The following is a 22,269-nucleotide window of genomic DNA, read 5'->3' as shown; positions in this document are numbered from 1 at the left end:
GTCAGAAGGGCTTAAATAACCTTTCTGAAGTTACTCACCAAGGAAATAGTGAGGCTGAGACACAGTTCATACACTTGAAATAATAGAGTTCACACAGTTCTGGAGACTGCTGCTGCTGCTAAGTCGCTTCAGTCGTGTCCGACTCTGTGTGACCCAATGGACGGTAGCCCACCAGGCTTCCCCGTCCCTGGGATTCTCCAGGCAAGAACACTGGAGTGGGTTGCCATTTCCTTCTCCAACGCACGAAAGTGAAAAAATAAAGTGAAGTCGCTCAGTCGTGTCTGACTCTTCGAGACCCCATGGAGCCAACCAGGCTCCTCTGTCCATGGGATTTTCCAGGCAAGAATACTGGAGTGGGGTGCCATTGCCTTCTCCAGTTCTGAAGAGTAGGTAACTCTAAAGAGGAATCTGCTAAGCCATCTAGATTAAGCCATCTAGATAAAGCCATTAAGAATGACCCATAACCCAGGGTCTGTTGGGAAATATTGCTACCAACCCTTCAGTTTTGTAATCACTGAACGAAACCAGCTACAAGGTCCTGGGAAACGGCTCCATGTATCGTTTGGGAACAGTCACGCCTTTGCTATTTGGCTTTCATTCTACTGTACATCTGTACAGAAGCAGCATGGTGCCATCAGGAAGCATGATGGTTCGGTTTTCTCCTTTGAAAATGGGACTATTTGGTAGTATTTTGTATTATATTATATACAAGAAATATGATAATATATATATTACCTACATTATAAGATTGTTCTGAAAAGTATACTGGTGTAAGCATGAAAAAATTGGTGCAGTGCTTGACGTGGAAGATGCTCGTAAGATGTTTGGGTGGGTTAAGTGGGCACTTTGATGACATGGCTTCTCCTTTGGCATATTTAATTGTGATGGATAATGGACATCTTTGCAGCTTAAGATGACACTGTTAAAATAGAATTCTCTTCTAATGATGCCTGGAGCCTTGCCACTCAATGGGAGAATCAGCAGAACCTATAGTATCTTATTTGCAATTGACATTCTCTACAACAAAATCGTAATTTTGTTCCTGTTTTAAATTTTTTCTTGTTTCACTGGAAAGATGTTTCTCAGTTTTCAGCTTTAAAACTGTACAAGTAACTTTGTTACAATAAAAATAAATGTGTTTTTTAAAAAAGAACCTCTCAAGAAATGTCAACAAATAATATTATTTGCTACTATTTAATTACAAAGAGGGGCTTCCCTGGTAGCTCAGCTGGTAAAGAATCCACCTGCAATGCAGACCCTGGTTTGATTCCTGGGTCAGAAGATCACCTGGAGATAGAATAGACTACCCACTCCAGCATTCTTGCTCTTCCCTGCTGGCTCAGCTGGTAAAGAATCCTCCTGCAATGCGGGAGGCCTGGCGTTGATCCCTGGGTTGGGAAGATCCCCTGCAGAAGGGAATGGCAACCCATTCTGGCTTGGGAAAGTGCCATGGACAGAGGAGCCTGGCAGGCCACAATCCATGGGGTCGCAAGAGCCAGACACAATGTAGCGACTAAACAACAGCAACAAATCATTTACACTGTGGTTCATATCTCCGGCGGTATCCACAATCATGCTGGGCACTGAACAGGAGGCATTCCTGTCCAGAGTTTGAGGAAACATCCTCTCTCCCTCATCATGGTGTAAAGTTGGCAGAGACCCGAAAAACTCCATGCACACACCCTCCAGCCTCCAGCCAGGAAATGCTGAGCCTCTGGCAGCGGAGACAGGAGCTGGGAATATCTTTATGACATCTTCACTGAGAGCTATTAGTGTGTTGGCCATCATTTGCCTTGGACTGGATTTTCACAGAATTCAGCAGCAGGTACTCTACAGGCAGCACAGGACTAAATGTTTGGCAAGAGTCTGGGGTAACAATCAGCAACTGAAAATAAGCTGTGGTGTGCAGCTTACCCAGAATGATTTCTTCAGAGCTGCTGCTGCTAAGTCACTTTAGTCATGTCCAACTCTGTGCGACCCCATAGATGGCAGCCCACCAGGCTCCGCCATCCCTGGGATTCTCCAGGCAAGAATACTGACCAGTGTTTAAACTACCTATCAGTTTTTCCATCCCGAGGCAAAGATAAATGTTGGGCAGAAAACGAATCACTTAAAGAGAGCACACAGCAGCAAAGGGTAAAGAGAATTTTTGAAAATTCTTACAAAATGAGACAAGGCACTGTTGAAAGTGCAAATTGTTGGGCCCTGCCCCAGATCCACGAACTCTGGATCTTATTGCAGGGGGCCTGGGATCTTCATATTTATAAGCATATTTATAATCTTCATATTTATAAGCATCCCCTACTGACTCCAGAGCAGATGGTCGTCTAACCACATGCTGAGAAATGCTGGTTTTGGAGTTCAGGCAAGCCAGTGGATTCTGCAAAAACCTACTGGGGCTTCAGGAGGGTTGTCTCCGGTGAAGAGACCCAAGAAGGGTAGTGCAAGAGTAAAGGGTCGGGGATGACAAGGATCCAAATCAGCGGCAGTTTTAAGGCCTGCCCTTACAGTGGAAGGCCCACCATGGAGCCAGCCACTTACTAGCTATTGCTCCCACCCCTGCTATCACAAGCACACCACAACAGTCAGGACTCAAAGAGGAGACAGAAATCATATAGTGATTCGGAGAGGGAAATTGGGTATTACCTACAAGGGGTAAGACTTCCCTGGTGGCTCAGATGGTAAAGCGTCTGCTTACAATGCAGGAGACCCGGGTTCGATCTCTGGGTTGGGAAGATCCTCTGAAGAGGAAATGGCAATCCACTCCAGTATTCTTGCCTGGAAAATCCCATGGATGGAGGAGCGTGGTAGGCTACAGTCCATGGGGTCCCAAAGAGTTGGACATGACTGAGCGACTTCACTTTCACTTTCTTCACTTACAAGGGGTAAAGGAAAACTCTAATATATAGCCACTACCTACCTTGATGTTGAGGAGAACACGAAGCCAGGCACAAATACGGAAGCACTCCCAACCCATCAGGAAGCACAGACCGGCGCTGTATTTTTCATGTTGTCTGCTCCAGCTGAGGGTTTTAGGGGGCTTTTAAGCAGAGGATGACCAGGCTCCTCACACACAGGAGGTCAAACTGCTGCATTGCCAAGGGAGGCTCAGGGTGGCTTGGGAGTTCCATATGGTCAATTTTACCTGGGTCCAAGCAGATGTTCCCTATTTCAAGTTTTGGGATCCCATTTCTTCCAGTTGAAGATGATGTCAACTTCACAAGAGTTAACAAGGCTGTAAATTCAACTAATTCAGTGCAGAGAGATGCCAATCACATCAGGCTACCATGTACTGAAGAGCTAGCTAAGAGAAGCACCCTGGAATCGGGGGAAAGAGCTCCTTCTCATTCTAATGTTCCTCCAGCATCCTCTACTGATGAAGCTTAACACTGGGCCAAATGGCAAGAAAGAAACGTTCCAGTATTGCAAGCAAGGCAGAAAGGATTGGGGCTGAGATCAACACTGGTGACTGGCAATGCACCCCTACCTTTATTGTCTCTCCCATGGTCTCCACTACCACCCACAAAAACAAAAACACAAATACTGCAAATAGAAATGAGGAAACCCAGGATGCCAACAGCCATCAAGAACATCTTTTGAAAGCTATATGCTCACATGTATCTAGGGTGACCTACCATCTGTTTGCCCAGGGCTCTTTGCCCAGCTTTAGCACTTAAAGTCCTGCATCCTAGGGGCACCCCTCAGTCCCAGAAAACCTGGAACATATTTGTCACCCTACATGCATCCCAAAGGTTTTCAAACATTCTGTGCATCACAATTGCCTTGCACACTTGGTAAAAATACAGGTGATTCTATTAAATCTGTTAAAGGTTATTTTGGGTGCAAGCAGACCATGGAGTGATTTTTAAGAACTTTTACTTAGAGGACAGTCCAGGACTTCTTTCCATTCTAAAACCACAATCATTGAAAAGAAAGAAATGACACCCTTTGGGATTAGAGGCAAGGTTCCTGAGCCAGAAGAAGACACTGACAAGTTGTTTATTGACAGGGCTGTCACTTCAATTGCATCTGGTTCTTTTTGACCCTGTGGACTATAGACCACCAGGCTCCTCTGTCCATGCAATTCTCCAGGCAAGAATACTGGAGCAGTTTGCCATTTCCTTCTCCAGGGGATCTTCCTGACCCAGGGATCAGACCCACATGTCTCATGTCCCCTGCATTGGCAGGCAGGTTCTTTACCACTAAGAACCTTAGTTTATGGGTAAACTAATGGCATCTGGTCCCATCATTTCATGGGAAATAGATGGGGAAACAGCAGAAACAGTGTCAGACTTTATTTTTTTGGGCTCCAAAATCACTACAGATGGTGACTGCAGCCATGAAATTAAAAGACGCTTACTCCTTGGAAGAAAAGTTATGACCATCCTAGATAGCATATTCAAAAGCAGAGACATTACTTTGCCAACAAAGGTCTGTCTAGTCAAGGCTATGGTTTTTCCTGTGGTCATGTATGCATGTGAGAGTTGGACTGTGAAGAAGGCTGAGCGCCAAAGAATTAATGCTTTTGAACTGTGGTGTTGGAGAAGACTCTTGGGAGTCCCTTGGACTGCAAGGAGATCCAACCAGTCCTTTCTGAAGGAGATCAGCCCTGGGATTTCTTTGGAAGGAATGATGCTAAAGCTGAAACTCCAGTACTTTGACCACCTCATGCGAAGAGTTGACTCACTGGAAAAGACTTTGATGCTGGGAGAGATTGGGGGCAAGAGGAGAAGGGGATGACAGAGGATGAGATGGCTGGATGGCATCACTGACCTGATGGACATGAGTCTGGGTGAACTCCCTGGGTGAACTCCGGGAGTTGGTGATGGACAGGGAGGCCTGGCATGCTGCAATTCATGGGGTCGCAAAGAGTCGGACACGACTGAGCGACTGATCTGACTGATCTGATCTGAAGCCTTAGTTTATGGGATGGGGGGAAAGATAAAAATTATAGTCTGCCCCTACCACTTTTCTCTCCTCTCAGTTCAAGGATAAATCCTTTCTCCTTCAATGTCACAAAGTATAATAAACAGTAACGGATGCTGTGAAATTAGATTTGATAGTAGCAGCAATGTAGGGTTGTTGATGGGGTATACTGAGCTTCCAGCAGGTTAAGCACTATATAACACAAAGTTCATTTTAAATACTTCCACAATATAACTTGCACCGGGTGTAGTTAATTTAGCACTACTTCTGCTATTTTCACACTGTAAGATACATGATTTAACACGGCCACTTAAAGATGTGTCTCAAGAACTCAGATTGAAGACACTTAACATTTATTTTCTATTGTGTTCCAGGCATCGTGCTAAATTCTGTAAATACATTATCTCATGTAATCCTCCCGACAGAAAAGCTATGCCCATTTCATAAAAAAAAGCAGGGTACCCGACCGAGATTATACACCAAGTAAAAATGTGCATAGCGTGAAACTCAAATCTCTTCTCTCAAGCAAACTTTGTTTGCAAATAGGGCGCGGTCCTATTCTCAGTGCTATGACAGAAGTCTGCACCGGCTGCAGGGAAAACAAACGAGGTGCATCTCAGACTCTCAGTGGAGTTCAGGATAAAAGTCAAACCCTGTTGCTCCGCGCATCATGACTAGGTTCCCCAACGCCTTCGCCCTTCCGCTGGGGCTCGGTCGCTCTTCCGGCACGGACCAAAGAAGCGGGCGCTTGGATGTCTCTTGTCTTTGCTTAGGGGTGTGGGACTTCGGCCGAGGAAACGTCTTCATCCCCACCATCGCCACAGCCGACCCTTAACAGGGCTCCACCGCACCCTCAATCTCTGTGCTACCCTAGAACCCCGGCGCTGCCGTCTTCACCGTCAGAGACACGGCCCTTTCGGCTCGAGGGATACCGAGCCGCCCGGACATCCGGGCTGTGGCTCCGGAAGAGGCGGTGGCGGCGGCGGCGCGTGACGTCAGGGGACGTGCCTGCCGCCGTGGGCCTGCGGTTGGGAAGTGCTGGTGTCAGGCCGGGGTTCGGAGACCCCCACATACCGCCGGCGGCAGAACAGGCCCGAGGCAGCCCGGGGTTTGCTTTAGGAAGAGCGGCTTTAAAACCTGCGCGCCCGGCTCCTCTGGCAGGTGCGGCCTCCCGGCCTGTCGCTGCGACTTGTGGGGACCTTCCTGAGGTCCCTTCTTCAGGGGACTTCAGTCAGGGCCTCCCGGGGGTGGGGCGGAACGGGTCTAAAATGAAGTTGCTTAAGCCTTATTGAGAGGACCAGGCTCTCTCACCTTCGAGCATCGCTTAATTCTCACTCGGACCATGAGAGAGGTATTGGCTCCTCTGTTGACAGAGGAGGAAACTGACTCGGAAAGGGGAAGGCGTTTGCCTCAGGCCACGCCGCTGGGAAGGGTCAGATTCGGATTCAAAGCTAGTCCTTTGGCTGCCGCAGGAGCGCTCGCTCTTGGCCTTGGAAGCGCGGTTCTCGTGCTTAATTCGGGTAAAGAATCTCGGCGTGGAAGGTAGGAGTTAGTTAATAGTTTCCGAGACTCCGCAGATTTCTGGAATCTGTATTTTCAGCAGCCGTGCGGTGCACATAACACATCGCTGCCCTGTGAACACAGCAAGAATGATAGCTGGTTTTAAGGCCTCAACTGAGAGAAAATATCATACGAGAGCTTCGTCTACAAATCATGTGGAACTGGAGAGTAGATACTTGTTGTGCCGTTAACTCTGTGGGCAGATGGCAGCCTCTGTCCTCTGCCCACTTATTAAATAAGAAAACTTAACATGCTTACCACTTGGGAGAATTTGTTAAACATACAGGTTCCCAGGACCAGCTTAGTTCTCCTGAATCAGAAAGTCTGGGAGTGGGGCTGGGAATTTGTAGGCTAAACAAGCTATTAAAAAGAGCCTGTTAACCTTTGAGAACTTTGGAGTGAAGTTGTCTTGGACCTATGAGAAAATGGACTGTAAGTCCGTACGTGCCCCCAACGTTCCCGTTTCGTTTGTTTGGTTTTGTTTTGCGGATGTGTATGCTCTGTATTTGATGTGGGCTAGACTTTTATTGGCAAAAATGTCAAATTAATATTACTGGTCATTATGGTGTGGATGTTTTACTTAAGACCGGAATGTGGTAAAATTTGAACGTTAATTACCTGTTGATTTCCTGAGTGACACTGGGTGAACCACTTAACCTCGTGGCCCTTACATATCTGTTTATCATCACCTTCTACAATGCTTGTTTCAATGACAGACACGTGTATCCATCCAACATCAAATCTTCTGAGACGGGCCATAGGTGTTTTTAACAAGCTTCAAGGGAAGTTTGATGGAGCCTGTGATGATGGAGTATGGAAATGCCCGGGGAAACTGCGTTTTAGCCTATTTCTGAATCTTCATGGAGGTGGCATATCACAGTTCCGTTATGTTGTCATCTTGGGGGACCAATAAGAGTAATGTGGTTCATGGGAGATCCTGGTTATAGAATTTCTTAGTATCTACTTTCTTGTGAATGAAGTGAAAGCACCGCGGTAAGCTAAATCATTAAAAGATAAGCATTAAAAGCAGCATCCCCAAGTAACTTAGTAGGCTCCTGATTGAGATGTTGTGATCTCAGAGTTGATTTTATGTAGACGCACTGATTGCTATTGAGTCATCTCATCTACTTGAAAGGATTATAGTCAAAGCTTGGTAGTCAAAGCTTTCACAACCCCAACTTAAAGCATCTTTTTTTTTTTCTTTCTTTCTCTTTAAACAGATACCATTGTGTAGTTTGAATCAGGAATGAAATTTTCTGAAAGCTAAGAGTAGCAGTCTTGGTCAGCATGGAGGACAAAAGACGGCGAGCCCGAGTGCAGGGAGCCTGGGCTGGTCCTGCTAAGAGCCAGGCCACTGCTCAGCCAGGCAAGGACCTGTGGGGATCTCCTGTTTTTGTGTGTATATGTGTGTGGACCAGTATCCTTCTCTTTTAATTGATGTTAAGGTTTGAATCTTGTCTCTTTTCAGCTCCCACTGCTGAGAACAATCTCCAACAGAGACCTGGTAAAGCCTGGATGAACAAGGAGCAGCATCTGTCTGACAGACAGTTTGTGTTCAAAGAACCCCAGGAGGTAAATTCTTGTTTCTTCTTCAACAGTGACAAAGATTTATTTATAAAAGCAACAGTCACATGGTAGACACTCAAATAAATAGTGATTGAATAAGCTCACTAATAGAGAACTGAAAGGCCTGTAATAATAATGAAATGTGGAGTATTAGTTTCTTAGTATGTCTGAGAATTCTTAGTAGTCTTCCCCCAATTTATAGGCATTTTTAATTCCCTTTTTTTTTTGGCCAAGGAGATGTACTGTGACGAGAGGTTATACCATGACTGGAGTTTGCATTAGTTATCTAAGTTCTAACAGTCGTAAAAATGCTAGTGTATCAAGTATCTGTGGAATTGGATTGAAATTTTAGCTATTGCATTGCTTAATCTTGCTGGGAAAAATGTAAGAAACGGGGAAGAGTTGCTGTTTTTAATAACATGGGAAAAAGGCGCTAAAAATCAGGTATCTTGCTATAGTAACGATTGCATAAATAATGATTAAAACCTCCTATTTCCTAGTATGTCTTCTGTTTTTAAAAATCCCTTGGAAAGAATGTTTTTGTTTTTGTTTTTGTTTTTCAGAATGCTTACTGCTAGGAAAACATATTAATTCTAGTTTTGTCATCCTTTACTGCCTACTAGTCACTCTGGAGTAGTTCTAAGAAGAGTAGAACCAGAAGTTTCTGGTGGGATACTAAGAGCTTAGAATAAAACAGGGATAGTTTTAAACCTGCTTTATTTTAACTAGGAATGAGAGGATACCATAATTCTGCAAGGAAACCTCCCTGAGGATTAGGAATCATTCAGAAATAATATCTGACTGTTTCTCTGCAGGGGGTACGCAGAGCCCCAGAGCCACGAGTGATTGAGTAAGTACACTGCTGCCCTCCTGGGACCGTTGCCTACAGTGAATGGAGAGCCCCAGATCTTTCCCTTGGCCTGGTGTTTCCATCTGGAAAAGATAATGGTCAATTAGTGTCTTAAATTTTAAGCTGGGATATCCCTGTCTCAGATATCTTTAAACCTGGTCTTTTGAGAAGCCTTTCCGAATTTGCTGATGGTGTGGAAAATGCAACCAGATATCTGTTCCCTAAACTCTGACTGGTGTAGATTTCCTGGCTCTGTTTGACTAACATATATACAGATAGCAGCTAAAATATCTCTTAGGTAAAGACACAGAGGAATTTTTTTCCTGAGTCATTGAAACATGATTCTTCAAAAAACCTTTTAGTATCAATTTACTAGCAGTGCTATGAAAACTGCTAGAAATCTAGAAGCTTTTACAGTTCATTTATTAAAACCACAGAATTGTTCCAGAGCAATTAAATGATAATAAACATTTCTCTTATATTGATCTGTGTCTAAAAATATTCTTTTTCAAAATGATGAAAGATGCTTTGATTTCTCTTGTCCTGCTTCTCAATTTCCATCTAATGCAGATAAATTATCTGTAGAAAGCATGCTTTTATTTTAGCAAATTAACATTAAATGTGTACTGTTGCTCATGAGCAAGTATTCAGCTGTTTGGCTATTTGCAGGTCAACTTGTATATCTTAGAAAAGTTTGAAACTAACACAAGTATCATCATATTTTCAGAGAGGGTGTATAGTTATGGCCTGGCCACTAGTCAGCTATGTAACTAGTCCTTAGGTAAGTTATTATTGTCTCTCTGGACTTGTGTTTCCTTGCCTGTAATATTAAGGGATTGGACTATATAATCACTTAAGACCCAGTCTGGTAGCTTTAACAGTCTTTGTTTTGCAAATACAAATGTGATACTGCCTCCATCGATGGTAAGGAAAAGAAACAAAGCCAAGAAACCTGTTAAGCTACAAATGGGACATTCAGGTTGAAAAAAAGGGACAATTGTGAATTTCCCAGACAGAGACAAAAAATGATGGTACGCATTCCTACTTGACCATAGGGTTTGTTAATTCTGTTTATCTAAAATTAGCTATGCTAGATTTTTTTAATAGCCAGAAATATCCTTCATATTTGGAATGAACCATTTTCTAAATATGGCCCAAAATATAGCACTGAGAATATGAGCACTCTAGGAAATTTTATAGCCGACTAATATTTTGAAACATGCTATATGTTTATGATAATAACTGCCTACATTTTGACTCAGAGTGGCTTATACATCCACCTAAGGGCCCAGGTCAGAGATTATGAACTGCTAAGTCACCTGGAAAAGGATGACGTAAATACTATCCCTTTATATTATTCTCCATAACTTATCTCCGTGAGAAGCGTCTGACACAGCTATCTGGATGGAAACACCTGTCCAGTCTGGATCACATTTCTTACCATGACGTGCCCTTCTGTGACAGTTTTGTACTTTCATATATTGGGTTAAGTTCAATAAACTTTTTACTGTTCATTTGTTGTGTGCTAGGCACTAGGAGACAGAAAAGTCGCCCATTCCAGCCCTTCAGCAGCTCATAGTCTAGTAAATGAAATAGACATGTAGTCTGACAAATTGTGATCCTGACTATCTTGGAACAGTATACTTCTAGGTGAGGTGCAGTGGTCACAGAGGATGAGATATGTAACATTATTTGACTGGATCACAGGTTAGGAAAGGCTTAGACAAAGTGATACTGAGCTGAGATTTTGAAGGATGAATTAGAATTTTCCACTGGACCAAAGCTGGGGGCAAGTTGGATTGGGGGTGCTAGATAGTGGGGACACATGCCAGCATGTAGAAAAGCGTGGGATCAGACACATGGTGGTGTATTCAGGAGATTCCAAGCAGTAATTACCCTGGAGGATGCTGAGTCTGTGGCAACTTCTAGGAGGTGGAGCTCTATCATGAGGACCTTCTACTTTTGTTCCGTGTATCTCTATTCCAGGCTCCAAGGGGATGCTCAATTTGGCACCCCTTTGTGTGATAGATTCCTATGCCACATCAACCTGAATTATGGGTGAAATATGAAGGTACAGAATAAGAATTTACTTTATTGTGGCCTTTGCCTTCATGGCCTGATTTTGTTAGGATTCTATACCCAAGGCCAGTAATGGTTACCACCATCTTACCCTTTATCTCAGCGGTAGAAGAAGGTGGGGCTATATTTCCCTCATCGTGCACCCTCATCGGGAAGTGGTTTTGGTGAGCTGGAACTTTGTGCACTCCGAAGGACAACTCTTCCTTCCACTACATGCAGTATGTTGTTTACCTTGGTACTAATAAGTCTTTGTTTTCTTGGTTTCTTTAGAAAAGAGGGTGTGTATGAAATCAGCATGTCACCCACAGGCATATCTAGGTAAGTGAATTCTCACTAGAAAGGGACTATAATTAATCACTTACTTCAAGTCTTTTGAAATATTTAGAATGTTTTCCTTGTAGAATGTTAACCTTGATTAAAGTAGGTAACATCTGCCCCTTAAATTCCTGGAGAGCAAATATGTAGTAATACCTCCTTTTATACTAGCTTCAAAACATTTTCATAACCTCTCTGTCAGGTATAGTGTAACTATTACTTCTCCAGTTTTTCATGTGAGGAAATGAGGTCCAGGGAGATTCAATACTTTGTCCTGGGGCTACGTAGTAGTTTAACATTAAAGTTGAGTCTGGTCTCAACTTCTGTGCTGTGAGTGCTATATTATTGTTAGATTGTCGTAGTTGTTCAGTCACTAAGTCAGGTCCGACTCTTTAGAACCCATGGACTGTAGCATGCCGGGCTCCTTTGTCTTCCACTGTTTCCCGGAGTTTGCTCAGACTCATGTCTGTTGAGCTAGCGATGCTGTCTAACCATCTCATCCTCTGCCACCTGCTTTTCCTTTTGCCTTCAGTCTTTCCCAGTATCAGGGTCTCTTCCAACAAGTCAGCTCTTCACATCACATGGCCAAAGTATTGGAGCTTCAACTTCCGCGTCAGTCCTCCCAATGAATATTCAGGAATGATTTCCTTTAGAATTGACTGGTTTGATCTCCTTTCATTCCAAGGGACTCTCAAGAGTCTTCTCCAGCCTCACAATTTGAAAGGATCAGTTCTTTGGTGCTCAGCTTTGTCTGTGGTCCAGCTCTCACATCTGTAATGAGTACTGGAAAAACCATAGCTTTGACTGTATGGACCTTTGTCAGCAAAGTCGTAGTCCTGCTTTCTAATATGCTGTTTAGGTTTGTCATAGCTTTCCTTCCAAGGAGCCAGCGTCTTATAATTTCATGGCTACAGTCACCATCTGCAGTGATTTTTGGAGTCCAAGAAAAAAAATGTGTTACTGCTTCTGCTTTTTCCCCTTCTATTTGCCATGAAGTGATGAGACCAGATGCCATGATCTTAGTCTTTTGAATGTTGAGTTTCAATCCAGCTTTTTCACTCTTCCTCTTTCGCCTTCACCAAGAGGCCCTTTAGTTCCTCTTCACTTTCTGCCAGTAGAGTGGTATCATCTGCATATCCGAAGTTGTTGATATTTCTTGTGGCAATCTTAATTCCAGCTTGAGCTTCATCCAGCCCGACATTTCACCTGTTGTACTCTTAATAAGCAGGGTGACAATATACAGCCTTGATGTACTCCTTTCCCAATTTCGAACCAGTCCATTGTTCCATGTCTGGTTCTAACTGTTGCTTCTTGATCCCCATACAGGTTTCTCAGGAGACAGGTAAGGTGGTCTGGTACTCCCATCTCTTAAAGAATTTTCCGCAGTTCGTTGTAATCCACAGAGTCACAGGCTTTAGCAAGCATAATCAGTGAATCAGAGGTAGATATTTTTCTGGAATTCCCTTGCTTTCTCCATGATCCAGCGAATGTTGGCAATTTGATCTCTGGTTCCTCTGCCTCTTCGAGACCCAGCTTGTACATCTGGACGTTCTTAGTTCATGTACTGCTGAAGCCTACTTGAAAGATTTTGAGTATAATGTTGTTGTTATCATGTGAAATGAGTGCAATTGTATGATAGTTTGAACATTCTTTGACATTGCCCTTCTTTGGGATTGGAATGAAAACTGACCTTTTCCAGTCCTGTGGTCACTGCTGAGTTTTCCAAATTTGCTGACATACTGAGTGAAGCACTTTAACAGCATCATCTTTTAGGATTTTAAACGGCTCAGCTGAAATTCCATCACCTGCACTAGCTTTGTTTGCAGTAATGCTTCCTAAGGCCCACTTGACTTCATACTCCAGCATGTCTGGCTCTAGGTGAATGACCACACCATCATGGTTATCCTGGTCATTAAGACCTTTTTTGTATAGTTCTTCTGGGTATTCTTGCCACCTCTTCTTAATCTCTGCTGCTTCTGTTAGATCCTTACTGTTTCTGTCCTTTCTTGTACCCATCTTTGTATGAAATGTTCCCTTGGTATCTCAATTTTCTTGAAGAGATCTGTAGTCTTTCCCCTTCTATTGTTTTCCTCTCTTTCTTTGCACTGTTCGTTGAAGAAGGCCTTCTTATCTCTCCTTGCTGTTCTCTGGAACTCTGCATTCAGTTAGGTGTGTCTTCGCCTTTCTCCCTTGCCTTTTGCTTCTCTTCTTTCCTCAGCTGTTTGTAAAGCCTCCTCAGACAACCACTGCCTTCTTGCATTTCTTTTTCTTTGGATGGTTTTGGTCACCACCTACTATATAAAGTCCGTAGCTCTGCAGGCACTGTGTCTACTAGATCTAACGCCTTGAATCTATTCGTCACTCCACTGTACAATCATAAGGGGTTTGACATAGGTCATACCTGAATGGTATAGTGGTTTTCACTACTATCTTCAATTTAAGCCTGAATTTTGCAATAAGGAGCTCATGATCTGAGCCACAGTCAGCTCCAGGTCTTGTTTTTGCTAACTGTATAGAGTTTCTCCATCTTCAGCTGTAAAGAACATAATCTGATTTCAGTTTTGACCATCTGGTGAGGTCCATGTGTAAAGTCCTCTTTGGGGTTGTTAGAAAAGGGTGTTTGCTATGACCAGCGTGTTCTCTTGACAAAACTAATAGCCTTTGCCCTGCTTCGTTTTGTACTCTAAGGCCAAACTTGCCTGTTATTTTAGGTATTTTTTGTGGACTTCCCTGGTAGCTCAGCTGGTAAAGAATCTGCCTGCAATGCAGGAGACCCCAGTTTGATTCCTGGGTTGGGAAGATCTGCTGGAGAAGGGATAGGCTCTCCACTCCAGTATTCTTGGGCTTCCCTGGTGGCTCAGCTGATAAGCATCTGCCTGCAATGAGGGAGACCTGAGTTTGATCCCTGGGTTGGGAAGATCTCCTGGAGAAGGGAAAGACTGCCCACTTCAGTATTCTGGCCTGGAGGATTCCATGGACTATATAGTCCATAGGGTCACAAAAAGTTGGACACGGCTGACTGACTTTCACTTTCACTTTTGGGTATTTCTTGACTTCCTACATTTGCATTTCAATCCCCTATGATGAAAAGAACATCTTTTTTGTGTGTTAGTTCTAGAAGGTGTTATAGATCTTCATAGAACCAGTCAACTTCAGCTTCTTCGGCATCAATTGTTGGGGCATAGACTTGGATGACTGTATTGTTGAATGGTTTGCCTTGGAAATGAACCAAGATCATTCTGTCATTTTTGAGGTTGGATTCAAGTACTGCATTTGGGACTCTTCTGTTGACTGTGAGGGCTACTTCACTTCTTCTAAACGATTCTTGTCCACAGTAGTAGATATAATGATCATCTGAACTAAATTCACCTGTTCATGAATTTAATTCATTTTAGTTCACTGATCCATTTTGGTTCACTGATCTGTAAGATGTCAGTGTTCAGTCTTACTATCTCCAGCTTGACCATGTCCAGTATACCTTGATTCATGGATCTAACATTCCAGGTTCCTATGAAATACCATTCTTTATATCATTGGACTTTACTTTCCCCACCAGACACATCCGCAACTGAGTGACATTTCTGCTTTTGCCCAACCAGTTCATTCTCTCTGGAGCTATTAGTAATTGCCCTCTGCTCTTCTCCAGGAGCATATTGGATACCTTCAGACCTGGGCAGGGGGAGGGGGCTCATCTTCTGGTGTCCTATCTTTTTGTCTTTTCATACTGCTCATTGGGTTCCTGCAGCAAGAATGCTAGGGTGGGTTGCCGTTTCCTCCTCCAGTGTACCATGTTTTGTCACAACTCTTCACTATGTCCTATCTGCTTGGGTGGCCCTGCACAGCATGGCTTATGGCTTCATTGAGTTACACAAACCCCTTCACCATGACAAGACTGTGATCCACGAAGGGGATTGCTTATTACTGTATGCATTATTATGTTAATCCTGCATTATTATATATAATATATGTTAAGTTATATTGTATTGCTATATAAAGGTAGATTTCAATAACATTAAAGCATATGCGGTTTAGGGTATGTTAGGCGGTAGTAATTATTTCATTTTGAAAGCATCACCTTAGTGCATGTTCAGTTCAGATCAGTCACTCAGTCATGTCCGACTCTTTGAGACCCCATGAATCGCAGCACGCCAGACCTCCCTGTCCATCACCAACTCCCAGAGTTCACCCAGACTCACGTCCATCAAGTCAGTGATGCCATCCAGCCATCTCATCCTCTGTCGTCCCCTTCTCCTCCTGCCCCCAATCCCTCCCAGAGTCTTTTCCAATGAGTCAGCTCTTCGCATGAGATGGTCAAAGTACTGGAGTTTCAGCTTTAGCATCATTCCTTCCAAAGAAATCCCAGGGCTGATCTCCTTCAGAATGGACTGGTTGGATCTCCTTGCAGTCCAAGGGACTCTCAAGGGTCTTCTCCAACACCACAGTTCAAAAGCATCAATTCTTCAGTGCTCGGCCTTCCTCACAGTCCAACTCTCACATCCATACATGACCACAGGAAAAACCATAGCCTTGACTAGATGAACCTTTGTTGGCAAAGTAATGTCTCTGCTTTTGAATATGCTGTCTAGGTTGGTCATAACTTTCCTTCCAAGGAGTAAGCATCTTTTAATTTCATGGCTGCAATCACCATCTGCAGTGATTTTGGAGCCCAGAAAAATAAAGTCTGACACTGTTTCCACTGTTTCCCCATCTATTTCCCATGAAGTGATGGGACCGGATGCTATGATCTTCGTTTTCTGAATGTTGAGCTTTAAGCCAACTTTTTCACTCTCCACTTTCACTTTCATCAAGAGGCTTTTGAGTTCCTCTTCACTTTCTGCCATAAGGGTGGTGTCATCTGCATATCTGAGGTTATTGGTATTTCTCCCGGCAATCTTGATTCCAGCTTGTGCTTCTTCCAGCCCAGCGTTTCTCATGATGTACTCTGCATAGAAGTTAAATAAGCAGGGTGACAATATACAGCCTTGACATACTCCTTTTCCTATTTGGAACCAGTCTGTTGTTCCATGTCCAGTTCTAACTGTTGCTTCCTGACCTGCATACAGGTTTCTCAAGAGGCAGGTCAGGTGGTCTGGTATTCCCATCTCTTGAAGAATTTTCCACAGTTTATTGTGATCCACACAGTCAAAGGCTTTGGCATAGTCAATAAAGCAGAAATAGATGTTTTTCTGGAACTCTCTTGCTTTTTCCATGATCCAGCAGATGTTGGCAATTTGATCTCTGGTTCCTCTGCCTTTTCTAAAACCAGCTTGAACATCTGGAAGTTCACAGTTGACGTATTGCTGAAGCCTGGCTTGGAGAATTTTGAGCATTACTTTACTAGCATGTGAGATGAGTGCAATTGTGCGGTAGTTTGAGCATTCTTTGGCATTGCCTTTCTTTGGGATTGGAATGAAAACTGACCTTTTCCATGTTACTGTAAATTAATGAGATGTTTAAATAAATCAGAATTTATGTATCTAAGTGAATTGCTTAGAAAGAGTTGCTTTTGGATTTGCAAGTCTCTATAGTTAGTCCAGTGGCACTGCCATTGTTACAACCCTTTTCAGAACTTCCGTTTTCAGAACTTCCCTTTTAGAGCAAGTTTAATAGTCACACAAGAAAACCAGTTGCATTCTTTTTGTTACATGTCATTGTTAACCTGGTATGGCTTCAGGTGAGCTTTGGCTCTTTAAAATATCAACTCACCGTATGTGTAAGCCAAATTATTATGCTTTACACTGAAAATGGATATAGTGCTGTATGTCCATTATATCTCAGTAAAACTGGAAAAAATAATAATTCAGATCAAACATTGTAAATTGTACAGCTGGTTAAAATTAATAAATTCCTTGTTAAACTGTTAAAAAAAAAATCAAACGTACCTTCAAAGAGTGAAAATTTATTACCAGCAAGGCTGTTGAAGAGCATGTTCCTATCTTTCAGAACATTTCTTAAGAAAGTTATCCAGAAATCCAAATGCATTGTTAAAATGAAATAGTATATTAGGGACATTGAAATCAAAACCACAATGATATACCACTTTATATTCACTAGAATTTCCACAGTCAAAAAGACAGTAATAAGTGTTATTATAAGAGAGAATGTGGAAAAACTAGAGCCTTCCTGTATTCCTGGTGGAATGTAAAATAGTACAATCCACTTAAAAAAAGTTTGGTGGTTTCTTAAAAAGTTAAGCATGCCTTTATCATATGACCCAGCAGTTTCAGGCTTAGGTATCTTATTCAAGAGAAATGAAAACATACATCCATACAAAGACTTGTGTGTGAAGGTTCATAGCAGCATTCAAAACAGACAGAAGCAGAAACAATTCAAATCTCCATCAGCTGGTGAATGGACAGACAAAAGGTGTTATGTCTGTATAATGGGATATTTTATTCCACCATAAAAAGAAATGTTGCTTTGATAATGTGGTACACATGGGTAAACCTTGAAGACATTACACTACGTTGAATTTTACAGTATATTATATTATACCTCAGTAAAGGAGAGGAAAAAAAAGATATCCAAAACAATTCTGAGCTGACTTGGCATTGTTGAAATAAGTGTATATTCAGTGAAATAAAAATCCTCTTTTGGATATCTTTAGTTTGTTATAGTTATGAATGATTGCTTTCCCTACGATTGGCATAGTCCCGGAAGACTCTCAATTGTTACAGTAACACAGGGCTAAGCATTTTATTATTCTGCTTTTCACAGTGATGCTGTCAGGTGAGATCATCTTTGTGTTACAGATGAGAAAAGCCAAGGTTCCGAGAGGTTAAGTAACCTGTCCAAGGTTTCACAGCTCAGCAGTGCTGGGGTAGTATTTGAACCATGTCTGTGAAAGCCATCATGTACCTCCTCATCCTTCATTGCCTGTTTTATTGCCTGTCTTAACTTGGCAGAGATTGGTTTTTCATCTGGAGCATCATGATCTGGGTGATATCACCCTCTGGGGGTGTGGTAAGATGATTTCATCTACCCATGAAAGGAAGCTTCGTCCAGATTCATTTACTCTGCTGATGGTTGGAGTCCACCCCATCTTCTGTGTTCTTTAGTTAGTAACTGTTCTTTCTGCATCCAGGGTGTGTTTGTGTCCTGGCTTTGTTGACTTGAAAGAGGCCGACTCAGTGTTTGAACAGCTTTGTCGGGATGTTCCCTGGAAGCAGAGGACTGGCATCAGAGACGGTAAGTGGATATCTTGGGATCACAGTTGTTGGTGTTTGGCCCTCCTTTCCAGATTGTTTTCCAGTACCCTTGCTTCTTGGCATCGCAGCCAGACTTACACAGATTTTCAAAACCTAACTGGAACCCAAGCATGGGCAGGAACTCGCCAAAGGGGACAGGGAAGCGTGTTCCTTGCAGAAGACACAGCACGTGGTTCTCAGTGTGTGGCGGAAGGTGGGCCTTCAAGGAGAGGAAGGAAGTTTGGTTTGGCTGAGCTGTGGTTGACATGCTTATCTCCTTTGGTGTTTGATCACTGTTCATTACTTCAGACAGTGCCAGCTTCCCTCTTTCTTCATAGAAGCTTCCAGAACTTATTTTTTTCTGATTCTGTTCAGCATACATTCTTTTTATCATCTTTTTATTGTCACTCTAGTTTCACTAGAAGTCTCCTTTAGCTCCAGCATTTGTAGTCTTCTCCTGAGCTTGTCAAGATGACCTGGCTTGGAGTGGGTACCACACAAGCAACAGTACCTGCTATACCAAAGGTGGTCACTAGGGGGTGTCGGTGCTCTAGCATAGAATCTTTCTTTTTTTTTCCTGGCACATTGAGTGATTTTAAATTTTCTGTGGAGAAAGAGGCAAAGTATACTGGCATCACTTTTGTAACAGGCATCATAAGGAGAGTCGGCTCTTTGAGGGCAGGCTTCTAATTCCCAGCAATTTCTATAGCAGGGCTTTCGGTGACAGACTTGGCTTCAATTGCTGGCTCTTTCAAAGTGATTGTTTATTTTAGACAAATGATAGTTAAATAATTTTCTGATTCTTAATTTTTCTGATCAAGAAAATAGAGCTAATAATAATACCTATCTTGCAAGGTTGTTGTGATAATTAAATGAGACAGTGCCTAATAACATACTTAACAGAATGCTTGGCACATAGTAAGCCTTCTGTGAATAGTATAAAGCCTTCCATGAATGTTAACTGCTTTTATTATTATTGTTATTGTTGTGGTGGTTGAAGTCAATTGTAGGGAAAAATAGCAAATCTGCGGGTAGCTGCTTCTCTAATTATAAAGTGGACATCAAAAACTTCTGACTAAAATTAACTATGTGCTGTGGTGGGTCAGAGCACCTTTTTCTTTATTTGGAATTAAAAGGGCTTAGATAGTGGTGGCACGTGGGTGAACAGTTGGTTTTGTTTCCTGTATGGACGTTCATGCCACAGTTTCCTGCCTACCAGGGTTCAGACTCCATGTCCTGCATCTTAGACCCTCCCTAACGTGAATCCTTCTGTCCTGCGGTGTGACTCCTTCACTCTGGTTTGTGTCACCACTAACACAAATGGGTCACACCCATTCTCACCCCAGAGCTGCACCCGTACTGGTTCTGCCATATACCCTCTCTTGCCATCCTTTTAGCTGTCCCCATGCCACTCCTGAAGTCCCGTGCCCTTTATGAAGGTGGAACCTTGGGTCAGAGCCCATCCTGCCTCTTCCTTTGTATTTCTCATAGCTCCTTATCCATTACTAGGCAGGGTGTTGGCACTCGGTAGGTACACCTAAAATAGCATTGAACCCTTTCAAAGGCCCTGTATTTTCTTTCTTAGATGTAACTTACCAGCAACCAAGACTTACAGCATGGTATGGAGAACTTCCTTACACTTATTCAAGAATCACTATGCAACCAAATCCTCACGTATGTTGGAATGTTGTTATTGGTATGGTTTTATAGACGATATACTGTGACTGTAGAGTACTGTGAAATAACAATAAATGACCTTGCAGAGCTGTGCGGTGGATCCTAGTTCAAAAAATCCTCCGAGTTCAAACACTGAGTCTTTGTGCTTATCACCATTGGTGTGCTTTTGATCCACAGATGAAGTCAGAGGATGAGGAAAAAACTGGAACTAGAGTAAACTAGAGCCAGACGCAAGGATTTCAGAGAAATGAATGGTCTCTTTTCCTGATCTCCCCCTTCCCCAAGCTTTTCCGCCATAGCCCTTGTGTGTCTCCTGGTACGTATTTGCTCTGGTCCCAAATCCTTACGACTGACCAGTGAAGTCAGAATGTTTGCTTCCATGTCTCAGGCTCTTTTCCCATTTGTGAGAAAAATCTGTTGCTTTTCTTGTTGACTTTGTATTCATTCTGTGGCTGCAGTTCTCATATTTATCATTGCTTTGGCTTGTCTCTGCTGCTTCTTGTGTTTTTAAAAATGTCCATGAAAGACGAAGTATAATGTATAAATTAAGCTTATCCGGATAATGGAATTAAGATCCAAGAAATAGCTCTCTGTTTAGTCCTTGGAATTTTGCCTTTGGCAAATAATAATATGGTTTTTGTGGGTTTTGTTTTTGTTTTTTTGAAGGAGACTTTGAAGAAAATGGAGTTTTTGCTTATGGCATTGGAATAAAGAGAAATGTGACACATTTAGAACTCCTAGTAATTTCTTATCATAAACTAGCATTTTACTAAAATGTTCAGGGATAAAATATTGACTGAAGGGAACATGACTTTTTCACATGAAGAGATGGATGGGTGCTCTGGTTTCTAAGGCTGCATTTAGAATGTAACCCAGGGAAGTACTGAGAGACCCTTTAAATCTGAAATTGACTTGAAAACATGAGGAGAATTGAGCTAGGCCAGTCCAGCATAAACTGCTGGCTATGTTTCTGTCAGAATTAGTGTATCTTCTTGTCAACAGTTATAGCAGAGAAGTTGAGGATTAAATAGCCTGTGGGAAAGAAGTTCTTTCATTCTAGCTAATCTTTCGGAACAGGATTTCTCAACCTTGGTATCACCGATGTTTCAAGCACAATAACTCTTTGTTGTTCGCTTGTCCTGTGCATTGTAGGATGGTTAGCAGTATCTGTGACTTCTGCCCCCTAGATGCCAGAGGCACCCCCTACCCAGTCAAGGCAACCAAAAATGATTCTGGACGTTGCTAAACATCTGTGGGGCTTCCAAATTGACCTTGCTTGAGAACCACTGCTTTAGATTAAACGTAAGACATGTAAGGTCTGCTGAGATACAGTGACCACTTATGCTTGGGGACATTTTGTCACCTCTTCAAAAGAATTGTTTAAATGACAACGCTTTTCTTATATCGTAAGTAATATGTGTTTATTACTGAAAATTTAGAAACTGCAGATAAATATGAAGAATATTAAAATTTTGGATAGTGCTTCCATCTGATGATTTGGTTCTAGTCTTTTTTTTCTTTTTAAGCAAATATATGTAGAGAATTTTTCTATAAAAATAAAATCAGTTATTCATATACTACATTTAATTTTGCTGTATTATTAACATATTCTAGTATAATGTCATATTAGAATTCTTTAATTTGAATTTGACTGGCTCATAACTTTGTATTTATTGCTAATAGATTTAGTTTGTATACCATCTGGAACAAAATCAAAACAGACGTCCCTTTCTCAGATTTTTTAAGGGATGATTCCCTAATGTGTATATATGTGTTGGGGATATTAGTTTAATTTTAAAGTTATTTTTACCTCAAGCTTAGTATTCCATAGCACAGGAGGAGGTTCAATCATAGGTACTTAAACATCTTTTAGTCTTTTTTTTGGCAGCACTGGGTTTTCATTGCGGCATGCAGGCTCTCTCTAGTTGCAGCATAGTGGGGGCTTCTCTGGTTGCGACTTGCAGGCTTCCGTCATTGTGGAGCATGGGTGGGTGGCTTCTAGAACGCATGGGGTCAGTAGTTGCTGCTTGTGGGCTCGCTAGTTGCCCCGCGGCATGTGGGATCTTATCCCCCAACCAGGGATCAAATCCATGTTCCCTACACTGGAAG

The 22,269-nt window shown here is 42.4% G+C and overlaps 1 protein-coding gene across 2 annotated transcripts in view; it reads left to right on the top strand.

Annotated features, from left to right (window-relative positions):
- The first annotated feature begins 5,912 nt into the window (after positions 1 to 5,912).
- The window catches only part of ALKBH3 (alkB homolog 3, alpha-ketoglutaratedependent dioxygenase), a 41,523-nt gene continuing 25,166 nt past the window's right edge, over positions 5,913 to 22,269 (top strand). Inside the window, exons 1-7 of one of the 2 annotated variants that reach the window (XM_027562613.1) lie at positions 5,913 to 6,087; positions 7,707 to 7,852; positions 7,955 to 8,058; positions 8,868 to 8,902; positions 11,252 to 11,299; positions 18,381 to 18,484; positions 20,069 to 20,157. In XM_027562613.1, coding sequence (XP_027418414.1) covers positions 7,774 to 7,852; positions 7,955 to 8,058; positions 8,868 to 8,902; positions 11,252 to 11,299; positions 18,381 to 18,484; positions 20,069 to 20,157 — 459 coding nt within the window. In that variant the 5' untranslated portion in view covers positions 5,913 to 6,087; positions 7,707 to 7,773. Of the gene's footprint in view, positions 6,469 to 7,706; positions 7,853 to 7,954; positions 8,059 to 8,867; positions 8,903 to 11,251; positions 11,300 to 18,380; positions 18,485 to 20,068; positions 20,158 to 22,269 lie in introns of both variants that reach the window. The other variant, XM_027562614.1, reaches the window with a different exon arrangement.

This window comes from Bos indicus x Bos taurus, chromosome 15 (genome assembly GCF_003369695.1).
Source record: "Bos indicus x Bos taurus breed Angus x Brahman F1 hybrid chromosome 15, Bos_hybrid_MaternalHap_v2.0, whole genome shotgun sequence".
Taxonomy (NCBI): Eukaryota; Metazoa; Chordata; class Mammalia; order Artiodactyla; family Bovidae; genus Bos; species Bos indicus x Bos taurus.
The sequence above is the reverse complement of the archived record's forward strand: the minus strand, read 5'-3'. Positions and strand labels throughout refer to the sequence as shown.